The 25452-nt window shown below is 42.1% G+C and overlaps 2 protein-coding genes and 2 non-coding genes across 6 annotated transcripts in view; 1 reads left to right on the plus strand and 3 right to left on the minus strand.

Annotated features, from left to right (window-relative positions):
* Nucleotides 1-4316: 4316 nt before the first annotated feature.
* METTL9 (methyltransferase like 9) overlaps nt 4317-25452 on the minus strand; it is a 58982-nt gene continuing 37846 nt past the window's right edge. Inside the window, exon 5 of one of the 2 annotated variants that reach the window (XM_030799813.1) lies at nt 4317-6543. In XM_030799813.1, coding sequence (XP_030655673.1) covers nt 6341-6543 — 203 coding nt within the window. In that variant the 3' untranslated portion in view covers nt 4317-6340. Of the gene's footprint in view, nt 6547-25452 lie in introns of both variants that reach the window. The other variant, XM_030799807.1, reaches the window with a different exon arrangement.
* On the plus strand, nt 8556-22198 carry IGSF6 (immunoglobulin superfamily member 6). Of its 2 annotated transcripts, XM_030799828.1 has the most exons (6): nt 8556-9204; nt 14229-14588; nt 17346-17452; nt 18148-18198; nt 18593-18673; nt 20157-22198. In XM_030799828.1, exons 1-6 carry the CDS (start codon nt 9138-9140, stop codon nt 20214-20216), a joined length of 726 nt encoding a protein of 241 aa, XP_030655688.1. In that variant the 5' UTR covers nt 8556-9137; the 3' UTR covers nt 20217-22198. The 2 variants fall into 2 exon arrangements, with proteins under 2 accessions (XP_030655688.1, XP_030655685.1); XM_030799825.1 differs by lacking the exon at nt 20157-22198 and having other exon boundaries at nt 18593-19230.
* On the minus strand, nt 19352-19458 carry LOC115831771. Its single transcript, XR_004027267.1, has one exon. It is a non-coding gene; the product is annotated as a U6 spliceosomal RNA (small nuclear RNA).
* LOC115831765 lies at nt 19588-19694 on the minus strand. Its single transcript, XR_004027260.1, has one exon. It is a non-coding gene; the product is annotated as a U6 spliceosomal RNA (small nuclear RNA).

The following is a 25452-nucleotide window of genomic DNA, read 5'->3' on the forward strand; positions in this document are numbered from 1 at the left end:
GTCCAGCATCCTCAAAAACATCCTTTTATCCCCAGGGTCTTTGTTTAATCCTTTAAGTAAAAAGCTTAACCTCGGCCGGGCGCGGTGGCTCACGCCTGTAATCCCAGCACTTTGGGAGGCTGAGACGGGCAGATCACGAGGTCAGGAGATCTAGACCATCCTGGCTAATATGGTGAAACCCTGTCTCTACTAAAAATACAAAAAATTAGCCAGGCATGGTGACGGGCGCCTGTAGTCCCAGCTACTCAGGAGGCTGAGGCAAGAGAATGGTATGAACCTGGGAGAAAGAGCTTGCAGTGAGCCAAGATCATGCCACTGTACTCCAGCCTGGGTGACAGAGCGAGACTCTTTCTCAAAAAAAAAAAAGCTTAACCTCAAGCTTTAAATGACAGGAAATGGCTTCCATCCTTTGTCAATTTTTGATTTAGAATATAGGTGTCTAGGAGTTTCACATGACTTGTCTCAGAAAAATAAAAGGACCTTTTCATTTTTACATATTTTAATGTTTAAATATTTATAAATGTGTGTATATATACATGCACAGAAAAAAAAAGTCTGGAGGGCATAAACCAAATTGTCAGTAGTGGTTCTCTCAAGGTTATGGGGTAAGTAAAGTTAATTTTCATTTTATACTTTTTCTGCGATGAACGTTGATATGGTTTGGCTTTGCGTCCCCACCCAAATCTCGTGTGGAATTGTAATCCCCAGTGCTGGAGGAGGGGCCTGGTGGGAGGTGATTGGATTATGGGGCTGACTTCCCCCTCAATACTGCTTTCGTGATAGTGAGTGAGTGCTCGCTTGTTTAAGTGTGTGGTACCTTCTCCCTGGTTCTCTTAGTCCTGCTTCCACCATGTAAGACATGCTGGCTTCCCCTTCACTTTCCACCATGATTATGAGTTTCCTGAGGCCTCCCTAGAAGCAGAAGCCTACACACCCTGCAGAACCATGAGCCAATTAAACCTCTTTTCTTTATAAATTACCCAGTCTCAAGTATATCTTTATAGCAGTGTGAGAAAGGACTGATACAAACGTGTTACTTATAATGGAAAAACCAGTACGGCTTTACGATCAGTCATGGCCACCCTATAAATAATAAAAACAAGATGGAGGCTGGGCAAGGTGGCTCACACCTATAATCCCAGCACTTTGGGAGGCCAAGGCGGGTGGATCACCTGAGGTCAGGAGTCTGAGATCAGCCTGACCAACATGGCAAAACCCCACCTCTACTAAAAATACAAAAATTAGCGGGGCATGGTGGCACATGCCTGTAATCCCAGCTACTAGGGAGGTTGAGGCAGGAGAATTACTTGAACCCGGGAGGTGGAGGTTGCAGTGAGCCGAGATTGCGCCACTGCACTCCAGCCTGGGCGACGGAGGAAGGCTCCATCTCAAAAAAAAAAAAAAAAAAAAAAAAAAAAAATTTGCCAATGTATTCACTTGAACTTTGGCCTTTGGAAAAGTGTTGAGAGTTCACAGTTGTTTAAAACCAATGTTCTGTGTTCACTCCTAAACAGGATATAAGAAAATAGCATTTGGGCATTCTATCTGTTCTTATTTTCCAGAACTTAAGAAGTACAGGTATATAAGACATCCCAATTTACATGGTCATTTACTTGAGAGAAAAAATACTGACTTTTCATTTTACATGTATCGAAAGTGATTTTAAAGTGACTTTCTAACAAAAGCATATTATTTAATTCATGTGAATACAGCATACTGACCCAAATCCAGAGGGAATTCTTAAGTTCAGTTATGTAATAATATTCTCCCGGTTCTCCAAAAGTATAAAATTTCATAGTGAAAAAGAAGTATTTTGTTATCACTGAATACTGACTCCAATTCAGTGATACTGATATAGATAGCAAGCTACAAAGCACAATTTACTAGTAAATGAAGCCAAATGCCATACAAGTTGTATTATAAAAACAAATGATAAACTAGTCATTAGGGAAATGCAAATCAAAACCACAAGCTACCACCTTACACCGATTAGGATGGCTACTACTAAAAAAAACAAAATAGGCTGGACATGGTGGCTCACACCTGTAATCCCAGCACTTTAGGAGGTCAAGTCAGGCAGATCACCTGAGGTCAGGAGTTCAAGACCAGCCTGGCCAACATGGCGAAACCCCAAAACCCCATCTCCACTAAAAATATAAAAAGTAGCCAAGTGTAGTGGTAGGTGCCTGTAATCCCAGCTACTCGGGAGGCTGAGGCAGGAGAATCACTTGAACCCGAGAGATGCAGGTTACAGTGAGCCGAGATCATGCCCTGCACTCCAGCCTGGGTGACAGAGCAAGACTCCATCTCAAAACAAAACAAGATAATGTTGGTGAAGATGTGGAGGCATTGAAACAGTTGTGAACTATTGGCAAAAATGTTAAATGGTGCAGAAAACATCATTGTGGTTCCTCAAATAATTAAAAATAGAATTACCACATGATCCAGTAATTTCACTTCTGGTTATATACCCACAAGAATTAAAAGCAGGGTCACAAGATACTTGTACACTCATGTTCACAGCAGGGTTATTCAGAACAGCTAAAAGGGAGTAGCAACCCAAGAGTTCATCAACAGACTAATGGATAGATTATTCAGCCTTAAAAAGGAAGGAAATTCTGGCCGGGTGCGGTGGCTCACACCTGTAATCCCAGCACTTTGGGAGGCTGAGGCGAGTAGATCACCTGAGGTCAGGAGTTTGAGACCAGCCTGGCCAAAACGGTATAACCCTGTCTCTACTAAAAATACAAAAATTAGCCGGGCATGGTGGCAGGCACCTGTAATCTCAGCTACTCAGGAGGCTGAGGCAGGAGAATGGCTTGAACCCAGCAGGCGGAGGTTGCAGTGAGCAGAGATTGCGCCACTGAACTCCAGCCTGGGGGACAGAGAGACTCCGCCTCAAAAAAAAAAGAAGAGGAAGGAAACTCTGACACACTCTACAACATCGGTGAACCCTGAGGGCACTGTGCTAAGTGAAATAAGCCAGTCATGGGCCGGGCGAGGTGGCTCACGCCTGTAATCCTGGCACTTTAGGAGGCCAGCGTAGGCAGATCACAAGGTCAGGAGTTCGAGACCAAACTGGCCAACATGGTGAAACCCCATCTCTACTAAAAATACAAAAATTAGCCAGGAGTGGTGGTGCACGCCTGTAATCCTAGCTACTCAGGAGGCTAAGGCAGGATTGCTTGAACCCGGGAGGCAAAGGTTGAAGTGAGCTGAGATTGCGTCACTGCACTGCAGCCTGGGCAACAGAGTGAGACTCTGTCTCAGAAAAAAAAAAAAAAAAAAAAAAGAAGAAGAAATAAGCCGGTCACAAAAAGGCAAATACTGTGTAATTCCAATTATATGGGAGGTGACTGGATCATGGGGCGGATCGTGGCTACCTAGTCAAAGAGACAGAAAGTAGAATATTTGCTAGAGGGTGGGGTGGACAGAATAGAGTTCTTGTTTATGAACATAGTTTCAGTTTTGCAAGATAAAGGGAGTGCTAGGCCAGGGGCAGTGGCTCACACCTGCAGTCCCAACACTTTGGGAGGCCAAGGTGGAAGGATCACTTGAGGCCAGGAGTTTAAGACCAGCCTAGGCAACATAGTCCTGATTTGTCTCAAGTTACTCATGAGCCCAGTTTTGTGCTCAGTGCACTCCTAGACAGTACAACTCAGTCCAGGCTACCCTGATTCCATGCACTATCTTCCAGCCGGCGGAAGCACTGGATATAAGGTAACTGGGGGGTGCTTAAGCATCTGCACTAACATGGTAGGTCACTTTAGTCACTGGAAGCCCATGATACTATACTGACATTGCTAGAGAAAAAGGATCACAGAACACCTCCATCAGTAACCAAGTAGTGGGAAGCAATTAATGAAAACATCTTGCTTCATTAATACTGTAAATAACATACGCAGTATAGCCTATTAATACTATACTCAGAACCAAGTGAAAACAAAGCTTTGCTCAGAAAGACTTGAAACATCTACACTTTATTTTCCAACTCAACTTTTTTCTGTTAAAAGCCAACCATGTAAAAACTGATGACAGGTCACACTGGATGGCAGAAAATACAGTATTGCTTTTAACTACTCTGTACAAGGGATAAATGACTAAGGGCATTGTACCTCCTTTCCTCGCCTTTTCTGAGATCAGTGGTCTGAGCACTTTAGGAGCTTAAAATGCAGGTGCAGGGAGCTAGGAATCAGAGGTGTGGCTTGCATTTCAACCTTTAAGGTCAATTGGTTAGCTTGCTTTTACCACAAATAAAGCTGTTCTTAATTTCTCTAGTACAGTCTTAACTTGATATGAAGCACTTACACGAGGAATGGTGCAGACAAGGCAGCTTTATTGTACTTTGGGGGAGAAAAACATGATTCCATTTAGGGGGAAAAAAAGCCATTGACACTCAGTAAGCAACACTGCCATCTAGTGGAATGGTGACACACCACCAAGAATTTCAAGACCCGATAGGAAATGTGAGTGGATTTGGTTTCAATTTTCACCACAAAACAGCACTTTTAATAAGCTGGTTTTCCGAGAACTTGATTTTTTTGAGAAACTACTTTTATCTTTAAAATGCATAAATGTATGTGTTTTCTCTGTTTTGGGGGGTGGTTAAGAATGAGTTGTATTTTTCTTATTAGACCATAAAATTCTCTACTTCAAAGTTAGAAAACACTTTGGGGCAACCTGCCTCTTTGAACATCCATCACTTCTGCTTGACAGTCTAACAGCAACTCCTGATTTTGACAGACAGTTTATAAAGAAGCAAAACTCAACTGTACAAGAACGACATTAAGTTTTCTCATTTCCTCTTTCTATTTTTACAATCTATGGTGCTAAATATTTGTACTTCACTTATTTGAATTCCTGGAAAAAAATCATTAGAACACACCAATAACAATTTTGCATAAATCACATAACCCAACTCTTATTGTGACTGCACAGTAACAGTGGAAGATATTGGTGTGAGGATGTGGCAATGCAGTTCTTCATGAATAATAAAGTAATTCTTCAGGTTTTAATTTGCCTTTATACCCAGGTGTTGGAGTGAATGTGTTGATCTGATGACTTCTATGAGCATATAAATGAGAATACTTAATGAAACACCTGGATGAAAAAAGAAATAAAGCTGTGAGAATAACATATTGTTAATAACCACAATCTCATATCGACATTTCTGTTATTACTGAGATTTCAGATTTCTGGGTTAAGTGCTCTGCTCTTTGGAATATCCACGATGGTTATTGATCTTGCTAATGGGTTCCTCTATTGCAGCATTTCTGGGTTTATGGTTGGAGGCACTCACGGATTCCAGAATGCATGAGTGTGACACAGTCTTCATCAAACCATATTCTTGGCAAATAATAAACTCCTTTAAGGATTTCAGGGAAGAGCCAAGCTCTGGGAGAGAGGTATATTAAGTGTAGAGTAAGAAGTTGAATTAAAACATTTTTAGTTGCATTTTGTCAGTAGACAAAACTGAATGTTTCAATTCTGAGAACCTGAGATTGTCCAGAAAAAAACAAAGTTCAGTGTATGGGACATGAGTAATCACAAAGTCAGAACCAGGTTATTTTGCATTTTTCACAGCAGCATTAAGTGGGGGCAGGGGGGTCCCTGAAGTTCTATATCTGAATGAGGCTGGGTTTTTGTTTGTTTTTTACTGCCTCAGTGTTCACTGCAATTTGCAATCATCTCCCCTTCCCCCCAGTCTGAAGCCTTCCTTCCCCGCAATTCAAATTGTCTGCGTCATTCACATAATGCTACTATTTGGGTACTCCTGAAGCCAAACCAATAAAAAATGCTAGGGGAGCCTTATATGAATTCAAACATGATGCCAAAGTCATCTCCAAAAAAGTTTATTAGCATGATTAAAAACATTTTCTTGAATAATAACAGAAAGAATTTCTAAACATGAAAGCATATCAGCGGCTATACCTTAAAACCAGTATTTGGAATGGAATGAACAACTTTATTGCCAGTCTTCAAAAAACAATCCATTGATTGGTTCCATGAAGTCGTGACTATTGCTTTGTCTAGGAATGAGTCCCTACTGCAATTAAGTATAAAAAATATCTTCCATCATAATTGGAGTGTGACCTGCATTGGAAAGTGGCTCTGAGTAAAGAGTTGATAAAAATCCACAAAGAGTTGGGTTTTTGTCTTTTAAAAACATTCCTTTACACACTACAAAGAAATAATTAGTATTTTGGCTTTTTAAATTCCTACATGATATTTAGAATGGCGGTCCCCAAGGGTCCTCCCTTCACATAATTGTGAACACAGACCCTCTTCCAAGGGCACATCCCAGAGGGTGCGGACTCTGAAGACTTCGACCTCCACGTGTTTATACTGGTTTGAGAACAAAGACAGCGTCATCCAGAACGTAGTAGTCATTATACATGTCGCCTTCACACAGGTATGGCAGTCTGGTGAAAGCTTCGATAACAAAACCGGCTTTTCTGAAAACTTCAGGCAGACTATTCACTTGTTCTTCCCAGTTCTGTCCCTTGATTTCCAAAATTTCTGATGGTTTCTCCCACTTGCCACCTACTAATACAAATAAGAACATTCAGTTAAATTCTTGAACAAACAAGTGATTTAAAGAGGGAAGCAGGGAAGAGCCATATCTACCAAGGACTTGGTATGTTCCAGGCCTGAGGGCTTCATGAGTTACCTCTTTTGTACTTCCCAGGTACTCTTTGAGACAGGTGGGCAGATAAAGAACAGACTCAGAAGGGCTGAAGAATTTGCCCACGCTTGCAAGGTTAATGAGTGTCAGTACGGAAATGTAAGCCCAGGTTTGTCTGGATCCAAGGCCCACACTGTTATCTTCTCTGACAGTTTCGGGTAGTATCTGCCAATAGACTGACTGCAGGGTGTAATGGTTAATGGGTTTGGAAAACTGGTGGAATACTTAAACAGAGAGTAACATGTAATATTTGAAAGACAGTTTTGGACAAAGAAAATACCACTGGTGTAGTAAACTTATGCAACTTACTACCTAGAGAGATTTATTAGGCTGAAAATAAAAACAGGCTCATGAAGGATTTTAATTTAGAAAAACAGATCATTGGGGAGTTTTTCAAGGGAAGTTGACTCATTCTTTGCCTTTTCAGAACAATTTTATAAACATTAAGCTCCAGGACCAGAGAGAGGTGGAACAATAGGATGGATACACCGTCCGGCATTTCCTGGATTAGAGATGAAGCCTCTATCAGTCATTTCCAAACTTATGCGTAGGAGATGCCTGGGGGACAAGGGGACTAGGGAAGGTCCTCAAATTCACATACAAACCTGGCACTGACTACAGACAAACACACAGAGATGACAGTATATTTAACTTTGGGGGTACTTTTTAGGTGCTATGGTGATACAAAAACTACATACATCTGTTGAAGTGTTAAAACCAGATTGAGGCCGGGCGTGGTGGCTCACGCCTGTAATCCCAGCACTTTGGGAGGCTGAGGTGGGCGGATCACAAGGTCAGGAGATCAAGACCATCCTGACTAACACAGTGAAACCCCGTCTCTACTAAAAAAAAATACAAAAAAATTAGCTGGGCATGGCAACATGCACCTGTAGTCCCAACTACTTGGGAGGCTGAGGCAGAAGAATGGTGTGAACCCAGGAGGCGGAGCTTGCAGTGAGCCAAGATCACACCACTACACTCCAGCCTGGGTGACAGAGCGAGACTGTCTCAAAAAAAAAAAAAAAAAGATTGAGAATAACTTTCTGTTAATGAGAAAATATATCATGAGCAGATGCCAAGGGCACAGACATCATATCATGGTGGGGAGATTTTTCATAATTTTCAGTGGTGCAGATGATACTCTTCCCATGTCTGGGGAATTGCCTGTCCAGAGTCTGGGAGAGAGGCAAGGCCTGGGAGCCGCTTTCCTGGTCTGCCGTGCAGCTGAGGCACTGGCACGCAGCCTGAGCCAGGCACACTTGCCCATGCCCTGGAATGGAAAGCCAGTGACCCAGAGTAGTGGGGATGTGAGCTTCTCCTTCTCTGGGGGTGGAGCAATGGCAGTGAGACCAAGGGGCTGGGGCAGTGGTTGAGGGATGCTGACAACAGGGCTGATGGCACCTAGTGTTTGGCAGTGGCAGCAGCATCCTCTTCAGACCTGATTACAGTGTGATTTGAGGCATTCTTCCCAGCTGTGGACCCCACACAAGATTCACTAGCCCTCCCAGTGACTAACCTTCAAATGCTTGTGTAAATTTCCTTTTAAGTCAGCCTGAGTCTGTTTCTGCTGCTTTACAAAGAAGACCCTTACTGAATCACCACTAAGTGCTGGGGGAGAGGACACAGAGGACAGAGGGCTCACATATTTGTTTCTCAACACATTAAAAGGGGGTCTTTGGGCCAGGCACAGTGGCTCACACCTGTAATCCTAACACTTTGGGAGGCCAAGGCAGGGGGATCGCTTGAGGCCAGGACTAGCCTAGACAACATAGAATCTACAAAAAAATAAAAAATTAGCCAGGGGTGGTGGTGCATGCCTGTAGTCCCAGCTACTCAGGAAGCTGAGGCTGCAATGAGCTGCAATCTTGCCATTGCACTCCAGCCTGGGTGATAGAGACCCTGTCAAAAAAGGGGGGAAGGCAGGTGTCTTTGGATTCAAAACTGGAGTACAAAAAGTTAATAACAGACAATGTATTTATTCGCTGCACTAGAATGTGTTGTTTACCAACTTTTCTCGTCTCTACACAAAGCCACTTCTCCTTCTGCTGTTTCTTTGTTCCCAGCAGTTACTGGCCCAGAGTGGTACCCACAGCAGGTACCCTGGACAGTGACTGAACTGTTCTGAAAAATCCAAGTACACATTATCTGTCAAACAATACTCCTTCTTCCTGGGAATATGCGCTAGGTGAAAATCAAAATCTCACCCAAAAACATCTAACACCTATGAGGACTGTAAAATCCATGAAAAAAAATGATACACAAATTTCTAAATGTGCTCCAGGCCAAAATCTCAACGTTAAATGGTGAAGCCATCCTTGCACAATTTCAAAAAGTTCCTGATTATGGTTCCTTCATAAGAGGTTCCTCTCTTCAGCTCTTCCCTTCTGAAAAAAGAAAGCCAACTTTCCTTTCAAATACACACACACCCTAACCCGCCCAGGCATACACAGAAATGGGGACTGTGAGCAGAAGCAATATCGCTCGCCATCTGCAAACCAATCTCATTCTATATTGTGTCGGTAAGGTTCTTTTACTTCTCCTCCTTCATTTTATTTAAATCAGTTGCTATTTTTCACCTAATGCATTTATATTTTAAGCTCCTTCACATTAATTTTTAAATGTATAACATTATGGAAACTGCCTAAGAGGATAAGTTTCCTTTTCCCCCTGAGAAATAGATAATAAAAAAAAGCTGAGAAAAAGTTTCATATTAACGTTGAAAAGTCTCTTTGCTATTATGGTAATTGGAGACAATCTGACCAAAGGGTTGAAAATATTCTTAAAATCGTAGGTATAAGTCATCAGCAATTTAATTATCATACAAACTTGATCTGCACATAGAAAGCAATAAACAATTATTTGCTGAATATTTTCAAAGAACAATTTATATAAAAGTACTTTTCATTTAAGAAAAAAAAAAACTGCCATGACTCCTCCTATAGAGAATAGCCATCCCATAATATAGCTATTTTTAAAATTCTGCCTACCCCTGTTTTTTTATCTACGAAAGTATTTCCAGTGCATCTAATAATCTCAGATTTGCCCACACAATTTGGATTATAAGGCAGGGAAGGGGGAAAAGTTCTTAATTTTTTCTCATCTGTGAAGAAATACATCAAAATGTTAATGGGAGTTATTTCAGGCAAAAGGACTATGGGTGACTTTTTGCTTCTACTTTTAATAATCTGTTTTTTGCTAATAAGTATATATATTACTTTCATAGACTATTTTAATTAGCATTATTTTAAAGAAGAATTCTTGTCTTTTAGAGATATATTCTGAAATATATGCAGATAAAATGGCTGGGATTTGCTCTAAAATAATATGGGAGTGAGGGAGTAGGTGGGAGGAGAAAAGAAACAAGATTGGGTTGAAGCCATGTGATGGCAGGGTGTTGACTGTACTACTTTGCTACTTTGATATGTTAGAAATTTGAAATCTAATATAATAAACAAAGCTTTGGGCTGGGCGTGTGGTTCACGCCTGTAATCCCAGCACTTTGGGGGCCAAGGTGAGAGGATCGCTTGAGCCCAGGAGTTCAAGACCAGCATGAACAACATAATGAGACTCCCATTTCTACACAATAAAAAAAATAGCTGGGCGTGATGGCATGCACCTACAGTCCCACCTACTTGGGAGGTAGGAAGGATCACTTGAGCCCAGGACTTTGAGGCTACAGGGAGCTGTGATTGTACCACTGCACTCCAGCCTGGGCAGCAGAGCAAGACATTTACTTACTTCTTACTTACTAGAGAGACAGCTTTGTTTAAATGTCAAGAATTAGTTCTCTACTTACTTTCAATATGGCTTTTTTGTTTGTTTGTTTGTTTGTTTGAGATGGAGTCTCGCTCTGTCACCCAGGCTGGAGTGCAGTGGCGAGATCTCGGCTCACGGCAAGCTCCGCCTCCCGGGTTCACGCCATTCTCCTGCCTCAGCCTCCCGAGTAGCTGGGACTACAGGCGCCCGTCACCACGCCCGGCTAATTTTTTGTGTTTTTAGTAGAGACAGGGTTTCACCGTGTTAGCCAGGATGGTCTTGATCTCCTCACCTCGTGATCCCCCACCTCAGCCTCCCAAAGTGCTGGGATTACAGGCATGAGCCACCATGCCCAGCCTCAATATGGTTTTTTAAAATAATAATAATAATAATCTTTCTATTCCCTCCACGGAGGAAATAAATCTTCAACCTTTTCATTGGATACTGTGTTTAAAAAACAATTCCTAGAATATGAGGATTCTTAAAAGAAATCGTTCACAGAAGCAGGCTGTGGTGTGACACATCCAAACTTCTCTTTTTTGTTAATAGGTTGCCTAACTGGTTGGGGGAGGGAACCACAGTTTCATCACAAGTCCCTGCTCACATATGAAATCATTACAATTGGTTTTCTCCCACACATAGACTAATTGGGAAGAAGGTGGAAATAAGTAGAGATATGAAATTCCAAAGTTACAAATACCTGTTTTTATCCTATACTACTAGATTTTAAAGAAAAGTGTTAAAAGTCAGGTACCCCCGCCACCCCAACCTTTTTTTTTTTTTTTTTTGAGACAAGAGTCTCACTCTGTCACCCAGGCTGGAGTGCAATGGCACAATCTCAGCTCACCGCAACCTCCACCTCCCACGTTCAAGCAATTCTCCTGCTTCAGATTCCCAAGTAGCTGGGGTTACAGGTGTCCACCACCACAAAAAATTGGCTAATTTTTTGTATTTTTAGTAAAGACGGGGTTTTACCATGTTGGCCAGGCTAGTCTGGAACTCCTGACCTCAGGTGATCTGCCTGCCTCAGCATCCCAAAGTGCTGGGACTACAGGCGTGAGCAACCATGCCCAGCCTCTATTCCTTTGATAGAGACAGGGTCTCACAATGCTGCCCAGGCTGGAGTGCACATCCAGCCTCTATTCCTTTTATAGAGACAGGGACTCACAATGTTGCCCAGGCTGGAGTGCAGTGGTGCCATCACAGCTCACTGCAGCCTGGAATTCCTGGGCTCAATCAGCCTCCAGTCTCAGCCTCCTGAGTAGCTGTGACTAATGGCCACACCACCTCGCCTAGCTCTTTGGCTTCCCTTTTAAAACACTACCCGATTTGGAAGGCTAAGGTGAGTAGATTGCTTGAGCCCAGGAGTTTAAGACCAGGCTGGCCAACATCGCAAAACCTTGTCTCTACTAAAAATAAAAAAACTAGCCAGGCGTGGTGGTGCACACCTGTAGTCTCAGCTATTCCAGAGGCTGCGGTGAGAGGATTGCTTGAGCCCAGAGGACAAAGGCTACAGTAAGCCGAGATCACACCACTGCATTCCAGTTTGAGTGACACAGTGGGACCCTATCTCAAAAATAAAAATGTGTAAATAATGGAATCATCCACTTTTTAAAAATAATTTTACAAATAAAAATAAAAACATTATCTGAAAGATGACTTGAGACTGAGACAGTGCTTAACCTTGCTAAGTTTTGGCAGACCCAATTCCACTTTAAATTTCCACTCAGTATATACTATAAAATGTTTCGCTGTACTTGTAAAGTGCTTGAGTCTGGGCAGGAGACATGAGGTTGTATTTCTCAGACTTGAGAGAGAATCCAATCCCCTTGGCTGGAGATGGAGCTAAGCTGGGCCTCCCGCAGACATGAAGCTCTGAAAAGCTTGCAGGCCTCCTCCAGGTGACTGCACCCTCTTGTCTAGTTTGCATTTATCAGGTCACCACAGAGCTCCCAGCTCATCTCACGTTGCACAAATACTAAAATATAACATGGTGAGAAGAAAGCCAGGCGCAGTGGCTCACATCTGTAATCCCAGCACTTTGGAAGGCTGAGGCAAGCGGGTCGCTTGAGTTTAGGGGTGCAAGACCAGCCTGGGCAACAAGGTGAGACCCCGTCTCTACTAAAAATACAAAAATTAGTTAGGCAGAGTGCTGCAGGCCTGTAGTCCCAGCTACTTTTGAGAAGCTAAGGCAGGATGATGGCTTGAACCTGGGAGGTCAGGGTTGCAGTGAGCCGTGATTGCGCCATTGCACTCCAGCCTGGGAGACAGAGACTCTGTCCAAAAACAGTAATAAAAACGAAAACAAAAACAAAAAAACATGGTGAGAAGAGGCTCGCATCACAAACGCCATGATTCTAACTTTAATTCCTCTGCTGTTATGAATGGGGATCCATAAGAGAAATGCTAAGAGAAAAAAGCCCCTGTCTGAAAATTAAGCATCAGACCACTTGGATGACTTTTCAATTTCATTTACAGTAGCAAAGGACAAACTCACACAAATAGGACCATTTAGGAATATATGACCAGGCGGAAGTCAGACCAAAAACTTGACAAATTCCAATTTGTCTCAACCAATACTATTTTACCTATGGCCTCCCCTGCCGCGAGAAGGGTTTAGGGCGGGTCTTTCCATTTGTGCACTCCAGTGGCTTTCCAGCTTCACATGCCTGGGATATAAAGGCCAAGGTGGGGGACTCAATCCTCATAACTTGGAAGAGCACCACATGGTGGACAGTGCACTGGAGTGGGTGACTAATCCCAACTCTGTGAAAACCTCGTGGATAGACGTCCACAACCATCTCGCCAACAACTATCTGATACTGTGGGAACAGTAGCAGTGGCGGCTGCAGCAGCAATCGCTCCCTTGTATTTAATACTTACTATAGCTTAGGCAGGTAAACACTTCCTAGGCATCATCTTGAAAGTCACACTAACTGCATGAGGTCAACAATACTATCCCCATTTTCTAATGAGGAAACTGAGATACTGAGATTATAATGCTGGGAACAGGCAGAGCTAGGATCTGAACTCAAGTCTGTGCTCTTTATCACAATAGTTAATTAAATACGATAAATGATACAAGGGCCTACAAAGCAGCACACACGCCAGGAAGAAACCAAATCTGCTTAGCTATGGCCTGGCGAGCTCATTTGGTCCCTGCTCAGTAATCAAAGACATGGTAGGCTAAGCCAGGGCTGCATTTCCACAGGTGTACATCTTGCCTTTTATCATATTCCCAAAGGGACACCAGGCTCACAAAGGAACAATTGTGAATGGCCATGAATTCCTGGCGATCTCAACTCCCACAAAGCACAAACATCGCTGCTGCTCATAGGCTCCATTAGCGGCAGCAGCGTTCGTCTGGGGACACAGGTCACCACACTGAACACAGCACTCTAGGGAGACCAGGGTGCGGACAGAAAGCAGGCGGGAGATTAAGTGACTGGATCGAAGGAAAGCTTGTAAGGAGCAAGAATCACAGATGGACCCCAAACTTCTGACTCCAATACAGTGCCACCTCTGTGCAGGACTCTGTTCCCCTGAAGCCTCTCCAGGGCTGGCCTTCAGTGAACAGACGTCATGTGACCCAGCAGGTCAAGATCAGAAAACAGGAGGAGTTGGGACAAGTGAGGACCACTGGTGTTTTAGTCTTATTTATATTGGGATTAAGGTAAGAAAATAACAGAATGGCTGGGTTTCCTACCTCAAAAATATAAGCAAAATAAAAACACAGTCAAAGTGAGGCGACAGGCACATTAACCCACTCATCTCCTTCCTCCCGCAGGTGCTGTGGGCACCTGTACTGTCTCTGTCACACAACCGTGGTACCTAGAAGTGGACTACACTCATGAGGCTGTCACCATAAAGTGTAACTTCTCTGCAACTGGATGCCCTTCTGAGCAACCAACACGCCTGTGGTTTCGCTACGGCGCTCACCAGCCTGAGAACCTATGCTTGGACGGGTGCAAAAGTGAGGCAGACAAGTTCACAGTGAGGGAGGCCCTCAAAGAAAACCAAGTTTCCCTCACTGTAAACAGAGTGACTTCAAATGACAGTGCAATTTACATCTGTGGAATAGCATTCCCCAGTGTGCCGGAAGCGAGAGCTAAACAGACGGGAGGAGGGACCACACTGGTGGTAAGAGGTCAGTCAGCGAGGCTTTATTTCAGTGCGTCATTGCATCTTGTTCAGGCCTGTAAAATCATTACCTCACTCACATGTAGAAATCAGGAGATAAATTTGCTAAGTTAATACCCTAGCCAGTGAAGGGTGTGATCTGAACACAAGTCACCATGAGGTTTGGACTAAAGAACTACTCCAACTGGCTGGGCGTGGTGGCTCACACCTGTAATCCCAGCACTTTGGGAGGCTGAGGTGGACGAATCACTTGAGGTCAGGAGTTCAACACCAGCCTGGCCAACATGGTGAAACCCCATCTCTACTCAAAATACAAAAATTAGCTGAGCATGGTGGCATGCACCTGTAGTCCCAGCTACTTGGGAGGTTGAGGCAGGAGAATCGCTTGTAACCCAGGAGGCGAAGGTTTTAGTGAGCCGAGATCGCACTACTGCACTCCAGCCTGGGCAACAGAGCAAGACTCCGTCTCAGAAAAACAAAACAAAAGAACTACTCCAATCCATCTCGAACACCCACTAACACAAAGTCAGTGATTTGCTGGGTGCTCTATGCTCCCTCCATAGTGGCGTTTAACCAACCATGTTCATCCCTTTTGTATATTACAGTGATTTAGTGTAAAGTACCATGTCCAAAGGGAACCTTGTGGTGAGTAACTATCAACTTTCTCAGGAACTAGTCTGGTAATGCACCACCTAGAACAAAGCACTAGAGAAGTGTAAAAGATCAATAAATTGGACCCAGAGAAACTATGCAACATGGAGAATAAGCACAGATTTGGAGAGAAGCTACTCAGAGATCCCTGACCCTTCCCATTCTGCCTGGACATCAGTGAACAGAAAGTGATGACTCTCACTTCCTGAGATTTGATAAAACCCATGACAATTCCTCACCCGAGCGAGGACATCAAACATAGCTAAATCCTATCAGTAATTTCACCAAGTCATTCCCTTGAGTAGACTGAGATTAAGAAATTTCCAAGAAAAAAAAAAAGGGAATTTCAGAGAAAAAGCTTTACATTATTCTGAAGGAAAAAAGAGAACAGCAGCAACTTCTCATCCTGTTGGGGTCTCTTCCCTTAGGAAGGACCCTGGTATGATGAGCACTGAGATTGTTAAAACATGAACTCAAAATCAACCAGCCCTTCGATTTCAAAATAGGACTCTGAGGAAGGGAGATCATCCAGTATTATAACCCGTGCTTTTAAACTACTAGGGTTCTAATGGGCTTTTGATATTCAAACGTCATTTAACCTTAGTTTATTCTCATCTGTCAGCTAAATTATAAATAAGTTAAGGCACTTAAAGCATTTTTAATAGTGCCTGGCATATAGCAAATAACAAATGTTAGCTACTGATATGAAAACACACACAGCTTTAGAGATTTGTATGTCCCACTGCATTAGCCTTCTAAAAACATGTTAGTCAAATGGAAAATGGCTTGTAAAAGCATGAAGGTCTCAAAACTGCAAGGCTTATATAAAGTGAAGTGAAAGTGAAAGGCAGAATTGAAAGTGTTAAGGCAGATATGGCAACTTCCCGTCTCTTCTACAGAACTCCTATTTTCGCACGGAAGCTTTTTTATTTAAGTTGTATAGATGTGGTTAATTTGTTAGTTTCACAAATAAAAATGTATGCTGCATAAACTGCATTCACAGGATAAGCATCTATGGGATTTTTCTTTCTCTCTTTTTTTTTTTTTTAAGACAAGAGTCTTGCTCTGTCGCCCGGGCTGGACTGCAGTGGTGTGATCTCAGCTCACTGTAACCAACCTCCACCTTCTGGGTTCAAGCAATTCTCCTGCCTCAACCTCCTGAGTAACTGAGATTACAGGCATGCGCCACCATGCCCGGCTAATTTTTGTATTTTTAGTAGAGATGTAGAGATGGGTTTCACCATGTTGGCCAGGCTGGTCTCAAACTCCTGACCTCAAGTGATCTGCCCACCTCGGCCTCCCAAAGTGCTGGGATTACAGGCATGAGCCATCACACCCAGTCTCCTCTATGGGATATTTAGTTGGAACGTACAGGCTATTCAGACAGTAAGTACAAATCTAATTGTATTTTGTACTCCAAATAGTCAGGTAATTGAAGACATGGCATGTTACTTAATCCCTACCCAGAGCACAAGACGATCTCTGCAAGGAGAGAGAAATTCCAAACGTGAAAATGGATTCAATAACTATTTCCAGAATTTTATCATACAGAAAGAAGAGCACATTCGGCAAAAGTGCCTGTCTTTCAAGCATGCAGTGAGCACTGCGCTCCTCAATGTATGGCCTTCCCAGGTTCTTTCACAGATGGACTCTTCAGCTATGTATACTAGTTCCAAGGCTATAAATATCACCCTTAACAAATACATATGAAAATATCTTAACCACATAGGCAGACTCTTGATGATGCTGGCAAACTGTTTCTACCAAAAGAGATTTTAGATGCCCTTGAACAAACTGTCTGGAAATGTTTATCTAACTTCAAATAATCCTTTATCTAAAAAGTGATGCTTAGCAATATGACAAATGGTTGGTTGAATTTTTTTAATGTTTAAAAACGAGTAACATTTTTGGTTTAACAGATTTAAAGAACTGATGAACTGGCTTTAACTATCACATACTTGAGTACCTTTTGAGGTCTAGTTTTTATATGAATAGGCAAGCAGAGCAAGTTCACATTTCACCTCTAACATGCAGTGTCAAGGATACTTTATACATGTATTTGAAAGAATAGGCTTTAATAATGAATGTGCTTCTTTCTGTTTTTGTCATTAAGAAATTAAGCTGCTCAGCAAGGAACTGCGGAGCTTCCTGACAGCTCTTGTATCACTGCTCTCTGTCTATGTGACTGGTGTATGCGTGGCCTTCATACTCCTCTCCAAAGTAAGTCAAATCTTCTTGCATGGAATGTCCCTATATCCTTGAATATTATCAAAAGAAAAATAATTTCTATCTCTCCACAAGTTATGGGCCTCAGCCAGAGCTCCCTAATTAATATTTTCCTGTGCATCTGCAGGGAACACCACCTGCAGAAGAGGTCTTTCGAAGAAGGCATCATACATTCTCATCACTGAAATTATTAGCCAGGGGACATAATTTGCAGTGTTTTCTCTTTAAAGCCCAGTAGCATGGGATTAAGAAGAGAGCCATCCACTATACTATCTTTCTGCTGTAGGGGTGAGGTGTGGGCAGGTGGAGGGCGAGATATTACTGTTATCTACGAAAGCCTTAAGAACAGTCTTTAAGAACAAAAATGGGTTGATGAAGAGACTAAAAGCCGCCTTAAAATCTTCAAAAAGGGCTAAAGTTATTGAAAAAGAATACCTTTTGGCTATGCGTATAAGAAGAGAGATGTATATACCATTATGTTAGGATTACTAGAAATCCTACGATCAACATCAGTTTGTTCAATTAGTTTTTAATGGAGTAAAAGTATCTCAAAAATGATGTAAAAATTAACTCTCATTGTATATCACTTAAATATTAAGTTGGTTTAATCTTATTAGGGCATGAGATACCTGCCACCATTGTTATGAGTACATAAAATGTTTCATAGACTTTCCTTCTCTTCTTGGCAGTCAAAATCCAACCCTCTAAGAAACAAAGAAATAAAAGAAGACTCACAAAAGGTACAGACCAACACTTGCAAAATATTTTTTAAATTGTGGCTGATTGTAACTATTTCAAAACTGAAATATTTTTTAGCTTTTAAATATTTAAATGTTAAGTTTAAACAGAATATCAAGGTAACTTTCAACTACAGACACTGTTTCCTATTGTTGAGAAACTCAATGACAAAATAATCTCAAGGGGTAAACTGTGACTTAAATTGGACAGTTCTCAACCATAAATTCTATTTAAAGTTCTCAAATACAAAAGAGTTAACTGTAAGCACAGATGTGTTGGGGGAGGGGTTAGTTTTTGGGACCGGTGGCAATAGAGCAAGAAAAGTTCTGATGATGTGTCGTTATCATCGCTTATATTCCCAAAAGAGAATTTTTTTTTTCTCACTTGTCTTTATAGAAGAAGAGTGCTCGGCGTATTTTTCAGGAAATTGCTCAAGAACTATACCATAAGAGACATGTGGAAACAAATCAGCAATCTGTAAGTGTAAAATGTCAAAAAAAAAAATGTAAATACAGATATAAAGCATGTTTGAAAAAACAAAGCTGCCAAGGAGCTGTCAAGAACCATGTTTTCCTTCAGAAGAGTCTGAAAGAGAACTTTCACAAGAAATGTATTTTTATATAGAACCTGTTTTAATAAATACATAACAAAAGACATCTGATACAATATTAAATCGCCCCAGGCTGGCATCTTAGTGACATGGAAACTTTCAGAAACACATTAGACACGAGCAATGTTTTCAATACAGACAATGATACTTTAAAAGGATGGATTAAAAGCTACTCTGTACAGTATCCTGCATGCAGTGGTAGGCGTTCAGTAGATACTGCAAACATTTGTGGGTCAAATTATGAAAAAAATTACTTGTTACTTATAAGGCAAAAATAAATTCACATTAGAAAAGAGGCAGCTAATGATACTAAAAAACAAGTATTTCTCCGGTGTCTGGAGTTGAACTGAAAAGAAGAATACATGTATATCTATAATACATCCTGAAAGTATTTCTTTAAAGTCTATATAAAACAGGTTCTTCAAACAAAATGTTATCTTAATGCCAATAGAACAGATACTTTGTTTCCATGATGCATGATGAGATAGCTCAAATAAGCTAAAATGTATACAAAATAAGGTTAATTTATTTTTATTTATTTTTTAAAATTTATGGAATGCTTCACAAATTTGCATGTCATCTTTGTGTAGGGGCCATGCCAATCTTCTCTGTATCATTCCAATTTTAGTGTAAGTGCTGCCAAAGCGAGCACAAAATAAGCTGAACTGATAAACTAGTAAAGATATTTTCCTCTTAAACAGCAGCCAAGAGGGCAAATGCATCAGGAGACTGAAATAAGGCGATGTTTTAAAGTCCAACTTTTACTTTGTTTTCTTTTTAAAAAAATATGGAACACTTCACGAACTTGTGTGTCGTCCTTGCCCAGGGGCCATGCTGATCTTCTCTATATTGTTCCAATTTTAGTGTATGTGCTGCCAAAGCAAGCGCTAAAAATCTAACTTTCACAAAGGATTTTTGCCAAGGAAAGAATATTGTCTAAGTAGTCATTTCATCCTCCAGTGTATATATGAATACCTAAAGATGATAGGTGGTCTAATTACTGAGATGCCATGCTGAGTAATTATAAATCATTTTTCTTTCTGAGGCTGGGACACGTTTTCAACAACAAGGCCAAGGTATGTGGCCTGAAGGCAGTCTTAGAAGTAAGAATTGTAAAGCTCCCGGCCACAATTTTGACAATAGCATCCAAACAAAAAAAAAAAGGATTTTTCAGTTCCCACATCCTGCTCTAAATACGGTGGGGAAAATGGTAACCTGGCCTTTAAGATTACCGTATGGGCACTTAGGACCCAGAATCCAAGATGGCCCAGTGGTTTGCATGTTCCTTGGCAGTTGGCTTCATTGGTTACATAACCTTAAACATGGCTTTCTATTTATTTATTATTGCAGGAGAAAGATAACAACACTTATGAAAACAGAAGAGTACTTTCCAACTATGAAAGACCATAGAAAGGTTTTAATTTGCAATTAAGTCACTGAAAATCCAACTCCAGGAGCTATGGCAGTGTTAATGAACATATATCATCAGGTCTTAAAAAAAAATAAAGGTAAACAGAAAAGACAACTGGCTATAAAGAAGGATGCCAGAATGTAAGGAAACTATAACTAATAGTCATTACCAAAATGTTAAAACCCAACAAAATGCAACTGAAAAATACCTTCCAAATTTGCCAAGAAAAAAAAATTCTATTTTAAACATGTATCCTGAGTTTGTTTCATTCAACATGAGATGTGCGATGACTGCCATCCTGAAGATCTGAAACCAAACCATGTGCCTCAGTCTTGAGTGGAAGAATCACCTTTATGGTTTGTGGAAATCATGGCACAATTCAAGTAAGTTGGGAGGGACAACGTGACAAAATTTGAGTTAGAGACATTCATTCTGAAAAGCACCTTAGTAAAGTTATTTCCTCTGATGTTGTAATGGGGCAATGGGGTAATGCACATTTGCCTGCCAGGGTATGCAAAGTAACTTACATCATGCTATCAGCAAAATGAGAATAGAACAGTGGCTAGAGTAAGACCATAAAAGCCAAAATACAGAAAATCCAAAGCTGAAGGTTAAACAGAGGAAACTTCAGAACAAATAAGCCACAACTGACTCTAGATGTCAGTGTTGTGCCAAATAACAGCACCAGGGAAGATGTGGGCAACACATCTACTTTACAAGCACATTTGTAGTACTGATTTTTTCTTTTTTTTTTTTTTTTTGAGACAGAGTCTCGTTCTGTCGCCCAGGCTGGAATGCAGTGGTGCAATCTCGGCTCACTACAACCTCCAACTCCCGGGTTCATGCCATTCTTCTGCCTCAGTTTCCCAAGTAGCTGGGATTACAGGTGCGCACCACCACACCCGGCTAATTTTTTTTTTTTTTTGTATTTTTAGTAGAGACGGAGTTTCGTCATGTTGGCCAGGCTGGTCTCAAACTCGTGACCTCAGATGATCTGCCTGCAATGGCCTCCCAAAGTGCTGGGATTACAGGCATGAGCCACCACACCCAGTCTATAATACTGATTTTTAACCAATTTAGGAGGGAAATGTCAGATAAGAGGCATGGTACAAGGATATTTATGGAATTCATTACCACTTCACTAAGAAAACATGATATAAATTGTCCTCTGAAAGCTACTTTGGTACAAAAAAATCTAAAGTGCCCATAAGTATGCATTCATTATTAGACACAAATTACAACCTTACAACCTACTATGTTTATTTCATTAAAGTGTCTCTTTTAGGCCGGGTGTGGTGGCTCATGCCTGTAATCCCAGCACTTTGGGAGGCCAAGGCGGGTGAATCACGAGATCAGGAGTTCGAGACCAGCCTGACCAACGTGATGAAACCCGTCTCTACTAAAAATACAAAAAAAAATTAGCAGGGTGTGGTGGCACACACCTGTAATCCCAGCTACTTGGGAGGCTGAGGCAGGAGATCGCTTGAACCCAGGAGGCGGAGGTTGCAGTGAGCTGAGATCACGCCACTGCACCCCAGCCTGGGTGACAGAGCAAGACTCTGTCTCAAAAAAAAAAAATAAATAAATAAATAAAATAAAGTGTTTCTTTTAAACTGGTATTGCCTAAGGTGCATTCTTTATAAAACTTAGAATTGTTAAATATTTTAAGATTCCTTCGAAAGTGTTTTTGCATTGATGGTTTAAATCAGTGATATCAAACTTTCCTGATCATATGTGCCCAGAAAAATGGGCAGGGGAAAGGAGGTGGCATGGAACCTCATTTTTTTGTGTGTATCTGTGTATACATGTGAGTGCACATGTGTATATGTGTGGGGCCACATGTGTTTTGTATACAGTATATGCATGAATATGTACGTTTGTACCTTATACACAAAAACAAATTAAACAATGGCATAAGCAGCAATATAAATAAAAAATGCTAATATTTTCCTGCCATATTCAAAAATAAACTGTCTTGTGTACTCTGCAGTGTGTACTTCCCCACTCTGAGACCACTAGCTCAGGTAAAGTAATAAGCTTCTAAGCCAGACTGCAAAAAAAGGGCAAGCACTAATATCATCGAAATGAACAAAAGTGTTGAATTCGATCATTTACTTTTCATTTCTGGGAGTCATTACATTTTGGTACTGAATTCCAGGACTGAAAATACACTGCTCATTGTCTAACCAGGAGACAAAATCCTACGATAAACTAGTATTTGACTCACAATATGCCTTTCCCATGTAAGCAAGGACCGTGTTTCAAAGATTGATTTTGAAGCTGAAATATGGAATATACTTTCGCAGAGTTCCATTCCTCTAGGTCATATATAAGACTATCTGGTGTATACACAGTATTCATTCATTTATCCATCTATCTCACCAACAGTATTTATTTTCAAACTTCAAAATAAGTTTTATTTGGGAAGAGTTTCTTATTTTGTTAAAGCTACAAGCAAGTTTCTTTCCCAATTACACTTCTAGAGATCTAGCAGTTTCAGAGATTTCAGTGTTCAAAAGTATATTTCAAAATTAACAACAAAACCAAACCCACACCAAAAGGAAATAGCTTTGAGATCAGTTTGGAATGTACAGTCATTGATTTCAGGTGCCAACAATATTTACTGAGTGCTACACTATACAATCAAAGGCCTCTTTGCAAACTATCCGTGGGTCATACTGAACTTGCTCCACCCCCACACGAACCTTACTCACACCTTCATGCTTTTGCACATGCTGTTCCCCTCAGCCTGGTAAAATGCTTCAGACTATAAACACAGCTCACCTCAACATGAAACCTTCCCTAACTCACCCACAGGCTAACATATCTATTCGTCTCTGATTCTTCAGTACTTACTTTAACATATTTCTTACCACAATTTCCTGCCATTATCTGTTTCTATCTATATTGTGTACTATTCTGTGTTTTAAGAGCGAAAGCGTGATTCTCATTTATCTTCGTATTTCCACTTGGTACACGGTAGGCCCTCAAATGCCTTTCTATAAATGCAATTGAACAATGTTTCTATAGAAAAATGTTCCTTCAGCATTTAAATTGAGATATGTGGTATACTTCAGTCCCTCACCATGAAGCTTCACCCCTTTCCATATAGACCATTCAACAAACCCCAACAGTATTGTCCTGCTATCTGAGCATCCAGAAAAGGATTAAGCTGTAACTTTTTTTTTTCTTCTTGAGATGGAGTTTTGCTTTTGACACTCAGGCTGGAGTACAATGGCGTGATCTCGGCTCACTGAAACCTCTGCCTCCAGGGTTCAAGTGATTCTCCTGCTTCGGCCTCCTGAGTAGCTGGGATTACAGGCACCCGCCACCACGCCTGGCTAATTTTTGTATTTTTAGTAGAGATGGGGTTTCACTATATCGGTCAGGCTGGTCTCAAACTCCTGACCTCAGGTGATCTGCCCACCTTGGCCTCCCAAAATGCTAGGATTACAGGCATAAGCCACCACACCCAGCCTAAGCTGTAACTTTCTGTTTAGATTTGGGTTTCCTATGACAATTAAAAAAGAATTAATACTGAAACAACTTGTTTTACTTAGAGCTGAAAAAACAAATTACCACAGACTGAGTGGCTTATTGAGAGGTGACAATGTGCTAGCAGCCCTCACTCGCTCTTGGCGCCTCCTCGGCCTCGGTGTCTGCTCTGGCCGCACTCAAGGAGCATTTCACCCCGCTGCTGTGCTGTGGGGACCCCTCTCTGGGGTTGGCCGAGGCCGGAGCCAGCTCTCTCTGCTCGCGGGGAGGTGTTGAGGGAGAGGCGCGGGCAGGAGCGGGGGCTGCGCGCAGCACTCGTGGGCCAGCGCAGGTTCAGGTGGGTGTGGGCTCGGCAGGCCCAGGACTCGGTGCCGCTGGCTGTGACCTGCTGGGCTTGATTGGGGGACGAGCTCCCTCTGGGCTGCCGGAGTGCCCAGGCTAGGTGCCGCAAAGTCCCACAGCCAGTGCCATTGAGAAAAGCTGGCTGGGCTTCTGGGTCGGGTGGGGACCTGGAGAACTTTTCTGTCTAGCTAAAGGTTTGTAAATGCACCAATCAGCACTCTGTGTCTACCTAAAGGTTTGTAAATGCACCAATCAGTGCTCTGTGTCTAGCTAATGGTTTATAAATGCACCAATCAGCGCTGTGTCCTGCTAGCCGGGTAGCGGACTTGGAGAACTTTTGTGTCTAGCTAAAGGATTCTAAACGCACCAATCAGCACTCTGTGCCTAGCTAAAGGTTTGTAAATGTACAAATCGGTGCTCTGTCAAAACAGACCAATCAGCTCTCTGCAAAAGGGACCAATCAGCAGGATGTTGGTGGGGCCAGACAAGGGAATAAAAGCAGGCCACCCAAGCCAGCAGCGGCAACCCGCTCGGGTCCCCTTCCATGCTGTGGAAGCTTTGTTCTTTCACTCTTCGCAATAATTCTTGCTGCTGCTCACTCTTTGGGTCCGTGCCGCCTTTAAGAGCTGTAACACGCATTGCAGAGGTCTGCAGCTTCACTCCTGAGGCCAGCAAGACCACGAACCAGCCAGAAGGAACAAACAACTCCAGACATGCCGCCTTTATGAACTGTAGCACCGCAAAGGTCTGCAGCTTCATTCTTGAAGTCAGCGAGACCAAGAATCCACCAATTCCAGACATATTTTGGCGACCCAGATGGGACTATCGCCTATTGCCAAGCGGTGTGACTATCGTCTATCGCCAAGTGGTGAGAATTATCGGACCCTTTTCACTTGCTATTCTGTCCTATTTTTCCTTGGAATTCGGGGGCTAAATACCGGGCACCTGTCGGCCAGTTAAGAGTGACTAGCGTGGCTGCCGGGCTAAAGACATGGGTGTCAGGCTTTCTGGCAAAGGGCTAACAACCCCTGACTCTTCAGAGTTGGGAGCGTTGGTTGGCCTGGAACCAGCTTCCACTTTTCCTGTACTTCTGGGCTGAGCCGAGGGTCAACAGAGAGGAAAGCCATTCAGCTCTGGGGTCCCGACAACAAGTTGGTTGGCCCTGCGGCCATGAGCAGAACTCTCAAAGTCATGTCGCCCAAGCGAGACTCGCCCATCTATTCTATCTACCCTGACCCTTGCCTCCTGGGTCCTAATGCCTGTTAGACAAACTTCCTCTCACCTCTCAGAGTCTCTGAGGCTAGTCCTGCTTCTAAAAATCACTCCCTGTCTCTGGTGCTTTTCCAGTTTCTCCTTTGAGAATGATTTCTAGTATAAACTCCAGGAGTCTATTCCCTT

The sequence above is a fragment of the Nomascus leucogenys genome, chromosome 2, assembly GCF_006542625.1.
Source record: "Nomascus leucogenys isolate Asia chromosome 2, Asia_NLE_v1, whole genome shotgun sequence".
NCBI classification, from domain to species: domain Eukaryota; kingdom Metazoa; phylum Chordata; class Mammalia; order Primates; family Hylobatidae; genus Nomascus; species Nomascus leucogenys.

Excerpts from the sequence above, each read along its gene's own strand:
- IGSF6 (XM_030799825.1), top strand. The coding sequence starts at position 9,138 with ATGGGGACTGTGAGCAGAAGCAATATCGCTCGCCATCTGCAAACCAAT. Across the intron at positions 9,205-14,228 it reads TCTCATTCTATATTGTGTCG|GTGCTGTGGGCACCTGTACT; the intron begins GTAAGGTTCTTT and ends TTCCTCCCGCAG. Across the intron at positions 18,199-18,592 it reads TAAAAGAAGACTCACAAAAG|AAGAAGAGTGCTCGGCGTAT; the intron begins GTACAGACCAAC and ends TTGTCTTTATAG.